At 32.6% G+C, this 13,328-nt stretch overlaps 2 protein-coding genes across 7 annotated transcripts in view; both read right to left on the minus strand.

Annotated features, from left to right (window-relative positions):
- LOC107436332 (LIM domain-binding protein 2) overlaps positions 1 to 13,328 on the minus strand; it is a 106,667-nt gene that overhangs the window by 78,320 nt on the left and 15,019 nt on the right. Inside the window, exon 1 of one of the 6 annotated variants that reach the window (XM_071183322.1) lies at positions 2,457 to 2,897. The exons of 2 other annotated variants lie outside the window; for them this stretch is intronic. The gene's annotated coding sequence lies outside the window, so the exon portion shown is untranslated. Of the gene's footprint in view, positions 1 to 2,456; positions 2,898 to 13,328 lie in introns of those variants that run through there. 3 more of the 6 variants (XM_071183306.1, XM_071183319.1, XM_071183334.1) reach the window with 3 other exon arrangements.
- On the minus strand, positions 7,032 to 7,436 carry LOC139426611 (uncharacterized). Its single transcript, XM_071185953.1, has one exon. It carries the CDS (start codon positions 7,434 to 7,436, stop codon positions 7,032 to 7,034), a length of 405 nt encoding a protein of 134 aa, XP_071042054.1.

Raw genomic sequence — 13,328 nt, forward strand, 5'->3', positions numbered from 1 at the left:
TATAATCACTTCTTAGCAATCATTTAATTTAATTTTATGTGTTAAATGTTCAGTTTTGCATATAAAAACTTACAGAATGATGTTTTTTCCTCTAATCTGAAAATTTTTCAAAATGCTAAGATTTGCTCGAAAATTGTTTGAAATGTGAAATTTATTTTTTTAAATTTATATTCTAATAGCAATTAGTACTTTTCTGAAGGTTCAAAATTGATAATGATAAAATATTTAGCATTTAGAACAGATTTAGGAAGCAATTGGTTATGATAAAACATTTAAGAGAAAAGATCAATAGCAAAATGGAAAGAAAATAATTCAGAGACAAATAAAATCCTGTTGTCTTTCGAATAATAGAAATTAATAAGAATATCACGCCTCTGAACTGATCAATAAAAAGGAGACTAGCTTCATTATTTGGCAGTACAGAATCACTTTATTTAAATATCGAAGCAAGCAATAAACTGAGTAAAAACATCTATACTGATACATGGGTTTCATAGGGATTTAAGGATATGTTTATTAATAGGGGCCACGATCTTGTATTCCATAACTTTCCACCTATTTCTCACAAGCTTTCACCAAAATCAACCAGGAATAACTACAACCAAAGAAATAACTTTAATCGTTCGTAACTATTTGTGATATTAAAATGTTCATTTAAAGCATCTGTTTAAAATCTTAACTAATAATTCAGTTGGCAACGTAACGTTTTCTCACAATGGATATAGTCTTTCTAAACAACTTTGAACATAGTACTTGTAGTTTTTAGAAATCAACAAGGAAATGGAAGGAACAATATTAATCCTATTTTTCTAATTATGATGAAATTTCCCGTTGGTTTTTAGGTTTATAAATGGAGATATATTTATAGGAAAAGGTTCTAAGGGATATTAAAAAAAATGTCATGGATCTTATATTAGTCTAATTTAACTACACAACACTCATTTACTTTACAAACTCTTTAAATTTCGTAGACCTCCTTGATGAAGGTACTAAATAATACTCTTTCATTGTTTACAGAATGGAAGAAGGTTCCAACTGCATTTAGCAATAAACAGTCAACCAGTAACCTTAGACTGCATCTCTATGATGCAAACGGTTTAAATAGGTGTCAAGAATTTATAGACTGCTCCAAAAAAAAGGTCGCCAAGAAAAAATAAAGACAAGGCATAATATTTATTTTCTATTTTCAAGGCATAAAATTTGAAAACTAGTTAACTCGAATTTATTAAGACGTCATTTAGTGCCTTCATCCACCCATCTCATCCGATATTATCCAAAAATTATAAGATACAATCTATATTTCCTATTGCCAAACTTTAAAATTAGATTACTCGAATTCAATTAACTGTCATCGTTTAGAGCCTTCATCCACAAAGCTCTTCAAATAATATCCAAACATTATAAGATACAATTTTTATTCCCTATTGCCAATGCATAAACTTTAAAATTAAAGTTCTCGAATTCAATTAACTGTCATCATTTAGAGCCTTCATCCACAAAGCTCTTCATATAATATCCAACTATTATAAGATACAATTTTTATTCCCTATTGCCAATGCATAAACTTTAAAATTAAAGTTCTCGAATTCAATTAACTGTCATCATTTAGAGCCTTCATCCACAAAGCTCTTCATATAATATCCAAGTATTATAAGATACAATTTTTATTCCTTACTGCCAATGCATAAACTTTAAAATAAATTACTCGAATTCAATTAACTGTCATCATTTAGAGCCTTCATCCACAAAGCTCTTCATATAATATTCAAGTATTATAAGATACAATTTTTATTCCTTACTGCCAATGATAAACTTTAAAATTAATGTCATCATTTAGAGCAGGGGTTGCCAACTTACATGAGGCCGCGGGCCACAATTAAAAACACCAGTCAAGTGGCGGGCCACAACTTTAACAACATTTTATAAAGGATTATGTCGTAAGGCACATTAAATATTACTGTCAGATTTTTATCAAACTGTACAAAACGAAAATATTGAATTGCAAATTAAAATAAGATGTAGATTTTTAAAAATATTTAAATGCATATTAAAAAATTCTGGCTGCAATAACTTTAATGTGCACCTTTGTATTAAACATTAATGTGCAACAGACATCGAATTATCAAGATATAATTATGACTTAAATTTATTTAAAACTCACATAAATTTTTTACAAAACCATCCACAAAAAATGGCAACTAATATATTTTAGTTCGCCGGTCACAAAAAAAGGCTTCGTGGGCCGGACGCGGCCCGCTGGCAGCCAGTTGGCAATCCCTGATTTAGAACCTTCATCCACCCAGCTCTTGATATCATATCCAAATATTATAAGATACAATTTTTATTCCCTACTGCATTGTATAAACTTTCAAACTAGATTATTCGAATTCACTATTATATCACTTAGAACCTTCATCCACGCAACACTTCTGATATAGTCAAAAAATTATAATTACCTCTGTTTCAAGTCCAAATATTCTAAATAATCATCGAAAAGTTTTAGCTCCTCGCTGATTTCTATAACAAGTTTGTACGGAAAGCAAAAATCAAACTAATAAAATCTAGCGCGTTGCTAAACTATTCGTCAATACAATTTCACCGTTCGTATTCCGAAAACATTTCCCCCAAAAAATAACAATTTACGAACGGCCTTCTTCTTCTAATAGTTGTTATTGCATTCGTTTCGCATCATTGCATGTAGCCGAGCATGCGCAATGCGCTTCAACTGTCACGATGTTGATGTAAAAATACGCAAGGGAGTCACAATATAATTTATTTTTTTATTCACCGAGAGACCACAGAGTTTGTGACCTGCAACTTGCACATCTGCCTTTATTATGAAATCCGGAGCTCCTCCTTTTTAACAACTCCCTCTGTGTCTCTAAACACACGATTCTATCTTCAGATAACTTCTCTTGAAAAACAGGTTTCCCAGGGGAGTAGCAAATGGGAGGAAAAACTTTCGAAATCACAAACAATTGAGATTTAGTGTAATGGGACTATAATAAGTATTGTTTTTTTAGGCGGATTGCGTGGAGGAGAGGAGAAGGAAGGGTCATTTAATACCACTCACCATTTGTTTTATGCTAAAATAGTTGATTGTCAAATTTTGGCTTTCAATTGTTGCCACAACATGACGTAATTCGTTCGTAGTAGTATTTCTTATTCCTTTTGTGTACTCCAATATAATTTCAAAAACATTTTTAACAAATATTTTTAGGGTGCTGATTAAAGTTAATTCCGAAAACGTTTCAACGTTTTTCATTTTAGGATGACGAAAATAAGTAATTACTTTTCCTTATAGTACTATTAGCGAAACGTACTAGAGGTATTCTACTTAACACTAGATTGCCCGAGGAAGTCATTTTGACTGCTTTTAATTTCAATTAGAAAAACAATGATGTATATAATGACACAATTTCGTAGAATTTTGTACAACATATAATTTTTTTTATTGTTAACATTTACTAATAACTTGTTATGCAATTGTAAATAATATAAAGAATATTTAAAAATTAATTTAAACAAATTTCTTTACACATTATTTATTCTTTTACAATCCAGTCATTTTGACTGCTTTTGGGCAATATAGGTATATACTAAGTTTCAGTCTTTCTAGTGTTGAAAGGGTAGCTCTTACATGTTTTTTTATTTTACTAAATTTATCATATTTTTATTTTACCTTCTATTTCTTGATTTTGTCTGAAAGGGATTGAAAAAAAAGCGATAAATTTTGCTTCTACCATTCAGGAAAATTTTGTTACCTGCATTAGACTACATGAGCACAGCGCCCGTTGAAATTTGAGCACTCTAGCTAGTCGGAATGGGTACGAAATTTTGATTGATGATAAGTTCTCATCAGCGACATTATGGAGATAAATGATGCATACAATGGAAATTTTTGTCATCAGACACAACAGAGTTGCAGTTAAAATTTTATCTCTCTAAAAATAAAACGGATGAACGACAATCTGAAATCCAAAATGGCAAGAGCTTTGAATATGCTATGCAGCCGCTTACGTAACAAACTACATAATTTTTTAGGTTTAAAAGAAGGCTATAGACCTAAAAAACTAAACATTAGCAATAACCTTTCCAACATGGAAATTATCATCCATAGAATACGACTTTCTGATCTACTAGAAAGATGAAATTTTAACTGCAACTCTATGTATGATGAGAAAGGTTTCAAATATTTCCTGGCCATTACATGCATCATTTATCGCCATATTGTCGCCAGTTAGAATTTATAGTCAATCAAAACAGTACACCCTTTCCGATTAGCTAGGGTGCTCCATTTTCTACTGGAGCTGTGTACCGGTAGTCTAATACAAGTAACAATCATTCCCTAAATAGTGTAAGCAAAATTTATTTCCTTTTATTAAAATTTATTTTATTATTTATCGTCATATAGCGTCAAATGGCGATGAATGATGCATGTTATGGCCAAGAAATAATTGTAACTTTAGTCATCAGACACAGAGTTGCAGTAAGAATTTTATCTTTCTTGCAAGTAGAAAAATAGTTTTCTATGGATGATAATTTCCATGTTGGAAAGGTTGTTGCTTATGTTTAGTTTTTTATTTTGAAAGCCTCCTCTTAAATCTAAAAAATTATGTAGTTCATAACGTAGCCGGTTGTAATAGCATGTTGGAAGGTCTTGTTATTTTGGTTAATTTTTGGTGTTTGCTTAATTAAACTTTTTTTTTTCATAACTATCATCACACTATCATCCTCGTCATTCTACTACAGAAAATGTGAGAAATAAAAATTTTACCTAAATTATTAAATAGAATTTGATAACTTTAGATTAAAGGTTTAACATTTAATGTAATTAAATAATAAGGCCAATACTGATTTTACATTTTTTATAAAATTAATTTTTTATAATTGAAAATCAAGAAGAAAGAACGGTTCTTTACTTTTCTCACAAAAAAAAAAAAAAAAAAAAAATGACGATTGGATCGCTATCTGTTGCATTTTGAGTATTGAAGTTTTGAGAAATTCAATAACGTGAAAAATAGATTCTCTCTGAGAGTTATTACACAGTGAAGATGAGTTGATTAGAGTATTACACTATGAAAAAACAGTTCCTATCCGTTTGCTTCTGCCGTTCCCCCCCCCCTCAGAATCAGCTTTTATGGAGATCGAAGGGTCTTCCTTTTTGGTTTTCAATTGTTTAAATTTACTTGGTTACTGGTGAAAAATATGCTTGAAAAAATTCCAGTAAATGGAAAAATTTATCCTGTCCCACTTAATCACCCTTTTAAAATTGCTTATTGTAATTTTTAGACTAAGCTGATTTCAGTTTTCCAAAAATGCGGATATATTTTCGTTCTTTTTTTTGTATTGATGTAATTTTAATTGGAGAAAAAATCCATTAGGCTACTAGAATAACACCTATCCCTATATTGTATATTTTTCAAAAGATTTTGCCTAGTAGAGTAAATTTTCATTCCTGGTTTATTTGTGAAAATCATATAAGTAAGATGAAAAGAATAATTTATATTTTCCTTCTGACGGCTAAATTTTGTGGTGGAAATGTATACCGGGCAGTAGCCCTTAACTTTAAAAAAAAACATCTGTGTAGGGAATACCGGACAAGTATATATCGAACTATGGCACTTTAAAAAAAACATTAGTGTAAGGAATACCGGACAGTGGCTTTTAACTTTAAAAGAAAAAAACAATACCGGGCAAAAATTTTTGATCTTAAGAAAACATGAGAGAAGAGAGTACCAATAATTATCCACACACTTACACAGTATTCCCAACACTGATAATGTATTCTAATTGAATGATAAAATATCGAATTGATATTTAAAAATCGTCAAATAAATTAATATTAAATCAGATAGACATTTACTAAAGAACCATGCTGACATTCATCGGTGTAGGTCGACAATCACCAATTTCGGTCTTCTTTAGTGACAACGATTTAATTCAAGGCTCATCTTCGAAAGTTCAGTCATTACATGAATGTTTTCATCATGTACAGTCATGTTTTTTAACGGATAATATGCTAGATTTTTAAGAGTGTTATGAGCATGTACCAATTATATTCATGTCCCTTTCCAGCCAGCGTAATCAATGCTAACAATGAAAAAAGGTGCAAAATATCACAACGCTGTATTTGAGAAAATGAAAAGCATTTTCGACCTCAATTTTTAATAGGTACATACACTCATGTCCATAAATTAAGGATAATGAAGTTCAGGCACAGAAAGAGACAGAAGCCAAACAAATTTGACTTATTTGTAAAGTTTGTGTATTAAACAAAAGGTAAAGAGCAAAAAAGATGCTATATGTTTGACATAATTAATAAAAATTGCGATTTTTACTCCCTGGAGCAAATTTCAAAAAAGAACCTATTTACAAAAAACAGTATAACATGGTTAGTATGATGGTTAATACGGAGTATGTCTCCCGGACGATGCAATACAGGCCGTACAACGCCTAGGCATGCTGAGTATCAAATTATCAATCTGATCTTGGGGAATATTACACCACTCATCAAGCAATGCCCTCCGAAAGTTCGATAGAGAGGTTGGAGGGGGTTGACGGGCTGCATTTCGTCGGTCAAGCATATCCCACACATGCTCTATTGGATTCAAGTCCGGTGAGTATGCTGGCCAATCCATACGGGTGATATCCTCCGATTGAAGGCATTCGTCTACAATGTTTGCACGGTGAGGACGGGCGTTGTCGTCCATAAACAGAAATTCAGCACCCATGGCGCCCCGAAACAAACGTACATGTTGTTCCAGAATGACATCCCTATAGATGTGGCCCGTAATCGTTACACTCTGAACATGCAGGTCAGTTCTGGAACCAAGAATAATTCCTCCCCCAACAAGCCATCCTGCACCACCGTAACGGTGTCGTTCAATGGTGTTGTCTTGGTGGTAACGGGTACCCGGCGCTCTCCATATGAAAGTCCGGCGAGAATCAGACTGCAAATTAAACCTGGACTCGTCGGAAAACATCACACATGACCACTGTTGCGGTGTCCACAATGCATGCTCTCTACTTCAGGCTAATCGCAAGCGACAGAGAGTTGCGGTAAGTGGAACACATCTGACAGGCCTACGAGCATATAAACCAATGTGCCCTAAGCGTCTGGACACGGTCTGCCTTGAAACTGTCGTACCGGTACGTGAAGAGAGCTGACGAGACAGGTCTGATGCTGTGCTCCGTCTGTTTCTTTTGGCAGTAACTGCCAAATACCGGTCTTCATTCGGCGTTGTAACTCGGGGGCGACCTGTGCTGTAACGTCTACTCACATTACCATCATCTTGGAATTGTTGCCAAAGCCTGGAGATGACACTCTGGGTGATTCCAAGTTCCTCGGATACTTCCAGCTGGGTACGTCCACATTCCAGTCGTCCGATGATTCTGCCACGTAAAAAATCATCCAAATGCTTCCTTTGTGCCATAACTATGCGGTTATTGCACTGAAAGGCTTTTAAAGCGCTTGTGAACAATTTTATTTTTTTACCACCATTCCTTACTCCTCTCTTACACTCTCGTCATTGTGACGTACTACCAGCGTCATCTAGTGATTTCCTGTAATTTGAATATTCTTCTTAAGGATGTGTGTGATAATTCTACAGGTGAAATTTTAATTTTAGAGTTTGATTTCCGTGTGATTCTGAATTATCCTTAATTTATGGACATGAGTGTATATGAAAAGTTACGCGAACTCAGCATTTTTTGCACTCATTAAAAAATGCAAAAATTGATAATTATTAGTTGTGTATCATGATTTTCACCAAAGTAGAAAAATCCGGTCAAATTGTCGAGTTTTTTAATAGTTTAATAATTTTGATTTTTGAAATATTCAAGCTATTTGTTCGATTTCAAGTCCAAGAAAAAAATTTTCTCGCTATTTATAATAGTTCCTTTAATCATGACAATGCATATAGTTTAAAATTTAAGCTCTACTTCAAATTTGAGGCACCAGTTAGGAGAAATACTTAATTGGGTTTTGGACAAAATACTAATTAAGAATCACCAATATTTTCACTAAGATAAAATTTGTATTACTTTTATTTCAGTAAAAACTACACAAATCTACAGCAGTGCGTATAGTATGGTTTTTACCAAATATATCACGTGTCTTGTTGCTGCACCAATCAGACTCTAAATTTGAATAAGTCCCCAATGGTTGAGACTTAGATTGATGCATTTGCATCTATATACAGATGAACGGAAAAAAGAGCACCATAAAAAAGTACCGAAAAAAAGCTAGAAAAAGAGCACCCCGTCATCATACGAATTTAACAACCGATTCAATTCGGGCCTTTGAGTCAGAATTCATGTAATTAAATATTTATTCGAATGACACTAGGTAATTTTTTAAAAATTAATCAATACACAAGTTAAGGACTTATTTAAATTATTTCCACTTCATGCTATTTAAGAAAATAATTAGAATTCTTAAGCAATTCTAAAATTGATCTAAAGTTCAATAACTACAATGCATTGTGATTTAATATTATGCAAAAAATATTATTCCCCCAAGTAGTTACTTTTTAAAAAAAAAAATTATGAAATTAAAATACTATATCATTTTCGTTATTATTTTTAATTTAGCAAAAAAACTGATTACCAGAGAGATTATTTTAAACAACTCTTTTATCTCTATAAAACATATTACTATACACAGTTTTCTATTGTTGTCTGGGTGTTTTTATTGGCCGGAAATCACATGGCAGGATCCAGTTTTCCCACATTAACATCTACATTTCTTTGGTTGTCTTCAGCTTAACATTAAGGTAAGTAAGTAAAGGCGTTGTTTTCCTTTGAAATATTTTTTTTTTATCCTTAATTTAAAGGTTTTTACTTTTCTTATTCTATTCTGCAGTTATTACGTTTTTGATTTTCATTGTTTTCTAAATTAAGAGTTTAAAATTTAAAGAGTTATTTCTTTATTACAGCGTTATTTCTATGACATTACCTTATTACTCTAGATTTAAGGTAAACTTATTTAAAACGGCATCTAAACTTATTAACTGTTTTACAATTATTATTTTTGATGCAAATTACATTAATATACAGGGTGTTTATAAATTCCCGGACCCATTTTGATGTTTAATAACTCATAAAATAATAAAGATAGATTAAAATTAATAACATAAATGGTTAGATAGACTCAAAAAGTTTCATGACCCTTGTCAATGAACTTCCACGTGTGCCCCCTTCGTCGCACGGAGAATATCAAGTCGACCGTCAATTTCACGCCAGGTAGCGGCAAGCATGTCGGCATCCACAGAGGCTATTGCGGTTGTAATTCTGGCTTTTAGGTCATCAATGTTCGACACGATCCACCTGTAAACATTGTCCTTTATAAATCCCCAAAGAAAAAAGTCCCATGAATAACCATGAGACACAAAGGGATTCCCCAAAGGTTAATGTGTGGTGTGGACTAATGTGCTACCGAGTCATTGGGCCTTTCTTTTTTACAGAAAAGACGGTCTCATCAGTCGTATACTTAGACATGTTGGAAAACTTCGTATTTCCACAACTAGAAGAACTTCAGCCACATGCCTTTTTGCAAGAAGATAGTGCACCACCTCATTGGGGTATCATAGTTCGTAGTTCTTTGAGTGACCATTTTCCAGGAAGATGGATTGGGCGAGGAGGTCCAATTCCTTGCCCACCCAGATCACCTGATATAATGCCGCTGTACTTTTTTCTTTGGGGATTTATAAAGGACAATGTTTACAGGAGGATCGTGTCGAACATTAATGACCTAAACGCCAGAATTACAACCGCAATAGCCTCTGTGGATGCCGACATGCTTGCCGCTACCTGGCGTGAAATTGACTATCGACTTGATATTCTCCGTGCGACGAAGGGGGCACACGTGGAAGTTATTTGACAAGGGTCATGAAACTTTTTGAGTCTATCTAACCATTTATGTTATTAATTTTAATCTATCTTTATTATTTTATGAGTTATTAAGCATCAAAATGGGTGCGGGACTTTATAAACACCCTGTATTATTATAAAATTACATAGTTAAAGAGATTCCTTCGTAGTATAAAGAACTTAACGATCAACTTTATGAACACATTTTATTTAATATATCAGCCTGTTTGTAAGCGAAAATATTAAATTACGGTTGTGAAATCAGCAACTTCATTTTAACAATAAAACTTTAATTTTAATTGTTATTATAAAAATTATTATTCAGCAAAATTGTTTATGTTCTCTTATAGATCTTAATGTATTAAGAGAAATGTTTAAACGTGGGGCACAAGCGTAATTATATATAAGTGAATAATTTCAACTTTAGTAGAACAAACTGTCCTTTGCAAAAGAAACAACGATTATTGGGACGCAATCAACGGGGTTGGTGAGCGGTAGCGAACAAGGGGCTTATCCTCTAGTTCATTGTATAATTGGTACCTTTTAGAATTAAAAACGTACAAAGTATTGAAAGTGTCTTTCAGTCAACTTCAACCTAAACTTTTGTATTTTAATTATTTTTTTTAAATATCTAATTATGTTTGAATAATTTTTAATTTTACTACGTTCGGGTTCAATGGTTCAAATCGAATCAGTCGTTAAATTAATATAATATTTTACGAGGTGCTTTTTTGGTGTTTTTCTTCCATGTTTTTTTTTTTCCTGGTGCATTTTTTCCTTGATTTTTCTTCCGGGGCTTTCCCCCCCCCCGTGGCTCTAGAGGACCCTGCGAAAAAGCTTCTGCTAAGGCGATAATCAACCCCTAAAAGGTAGTGTTCCCTAACTTTTTTTTATCGCAGCGGACTGGTCAAGGATTGATAATTTTACAGCGGTCCGTTATTTGGGGTGTTGCTTACATTTTAGATTGTTTTGATTTAATAATTTTAATTTAATTAAATTTAAACATGCTTTCAAAATAAAGTACAATTATATGCTCCGTATTGGTGCTGATTTAAGATGACGTCTCTCACATCCGGGTTAACCTCTCGCCCAAGTAAAGTCGTACAAACTCGAGAGAAATACACAGCAGTAAATAAAATGGAAGTAATTTTTCTCTCCTTTGGCGGCCCGGGGGTGAGAGACCACTATCAGGCACTCAAACCCAAACTGTGACCTTGTTTTTTTTTAAAATTTTTTGTCTCAAAAAAGGTTAAGGAAAAAAAGCACCCTTAAAAGTGAATGTTCACACTTTTTTCCACCTATTATAGAACAAAAAAGTCTGAATTAATTATCTCATGTCGTCCTCAAAATAATCGAAATAATACTATAGGAACAGTCCCCCAAAAGCAGCCATACAATTCGGAGAAACAGCGCTTGATAGCCAGTTTTCTCTTATTATCCAGCTAATCATCCAGACGTAGAAAATAGCACCCTTGAAGGAGGAGGAAAAGAAAAGAGAAATAAAATGTCGGGAGGTGTTTCGGCGGGAGATCAAAAGCCGCAGCCACCTTCGAGCCATCCTGGGTCGCAGAGGGTCGCGACCTTGCAAGGGCTACTGTGCGCTGCTTAGCTGACTTTTGATGAGGTCGCCTGACAACCTCGCTGCCATTCATTTTCAGCCACTCTTACTACTCTTCTGCCATCTATCGGAATCTTTATTGGAACTAAACAGAATAGAAGGAGGCCCGTAATTGTTATTCTAGATATAATGTGTGAGATATGACAGGAAGAAGCTGACAATTTGTGGTGACGAAAAAGAATATGTCGTAGCATTAATTTATGTTGTGGATACTTATAAAATACGGTATAGGTTATTTTATGAATTTACTTACATCCATACGCGGTTAAAAATTTTGATGTATTGTTAACATTTGCCCCAACCATAATGTAGTGCTGAGTTGATCCACATTATCGTGCTACTTGAATTTGATTGCACGATAAATTAAATTTGATTGCACGCTCGATATTATCTTGATTGAAAAACATGGTATAATTGAATACTTTATTAAGGCTGCAGTAAATTTGTACCGTATAGTTCAAAGTAGCAATATTATGGTTCAGAGTTGAATTAATTTTTCTGGCAAGACATTGATTATTAAGGCATTGATTACATTAGATTTAATGGGGTTTTTAAATAAAATGTAAGGAACTAAAGGAGGGGGGAGGGGAATTATTATTATTATCTTATCATTACTGGCATGAGAGGTGTATGAGAAATACTGACGTAAAGCACTAAAATCCTCTAGTTTTTATTTACATTTATTTATTTATTTTGAATGCAAAAAAATGTCACAAAAAATTTTCGGAAAAAGAACTGAATCATTACTGGCAAGAGAGGTGTATGAGAAATACTGACGTAAAACACTAAAAACCTCTAATTTTTGCTTTCATTTATTTATTTATTTTGAATGCAAAAAAATGTCACAAAAAATTTTCGGAAAAAAAAAAACTTAACTTGGAAGACTTTTAATTTTCAAATAAAAATTACATACAAAGTTAAAAAAAAAAAAGTAGGAGGAAAGGGTGTTCCGATTCTTTAGGCAGTTAGAAGGAAGGTACTTATAGAATACTTTGCTTATACTAGATTGAATATGAGTGAAAAAACTGTTTTTTTCCCCAACTTTTATATTTTAGTACAAATATAAATCCGATGATCTAGCAAATTTTTTTAAAATTAAGAATACCAAGATATACTTTATTTGGAATTAGAGCGTCAGAAAAAATATATAAAAGGGTCACCGGTGTCCCATCTGCGTCCAAGGTTTAAAATTATCCAGAAGTAATTTAAAGGAACTTAAGAATTCCATTGTTTTAAAAAAATTATTAGTACAAGAATATACGCCAAATGCTATAATTGTAATCTAGATATAATTAAAATGCATAAAATGATAAATAAAATTTTCTAGTAAACGCAAAAATAATCTTTGTATATTACTTATATTTTAAAGAAATACGTATTAACAAGAGAATAAATATTCAATTACATTTAATCTGGGCTTAGGGATTGATTCTTAAAATCATATCAACAAATTAAGCGAACTTAGTATCATCACAACCTGTTTCAGTACTCCATTGCTAATCTAAACGAGTTTTTTTTTTCCATAGTCATTCCAATATTTTTGACGAGAATGTTAGTTCCTTCTCCGCGGGAAGATATATAGCAAATATATTGCAATTTATTATATAGCAAATGTATTGCAATTAGTATATTTAGATTCATTGCAAATTTAGAAATATATTGTAATTTAGAGGCATTATTGAATATTTAGATGTAATGCAATTTTAGACAAATTGCAAATTTAGACATATTTTAAATTTGGACATTTTGTAAATTTAGGTATATTGCAAATGTAGACATATCGCTAATTTAGATACATTGCAAATTTATATAAATAGGAGCAGGGGAGTACGGTTTG

The sequence above is a fragment of the Parasteatoda tepidariorum genome, chromosome 1 (genome assembly GCF_043381705.1).
Source record: "Parasteatoda tepidariorum isolate YZ-2023 chromosome 1, CAS_Ptep_4.0, whole genome shotgun sequence".
Classification (NCBI taxonomy): Eukaryota; Metazoa; Arthropoda; class Arachnida; order Araneae; family Theridiidae; genus Parasteatoda; species Parasteatoda tepidariorum.

What these genes read in the sequence shown, in the direction of transcription:
- LOC139426611 (XM_071185953.1), bottom strand. Translation starts at nt 7,436, where the DNA reads ATGGCACAAAGGAAGCATTTGGATGATTTTTTACGTGGCAGAATCATC.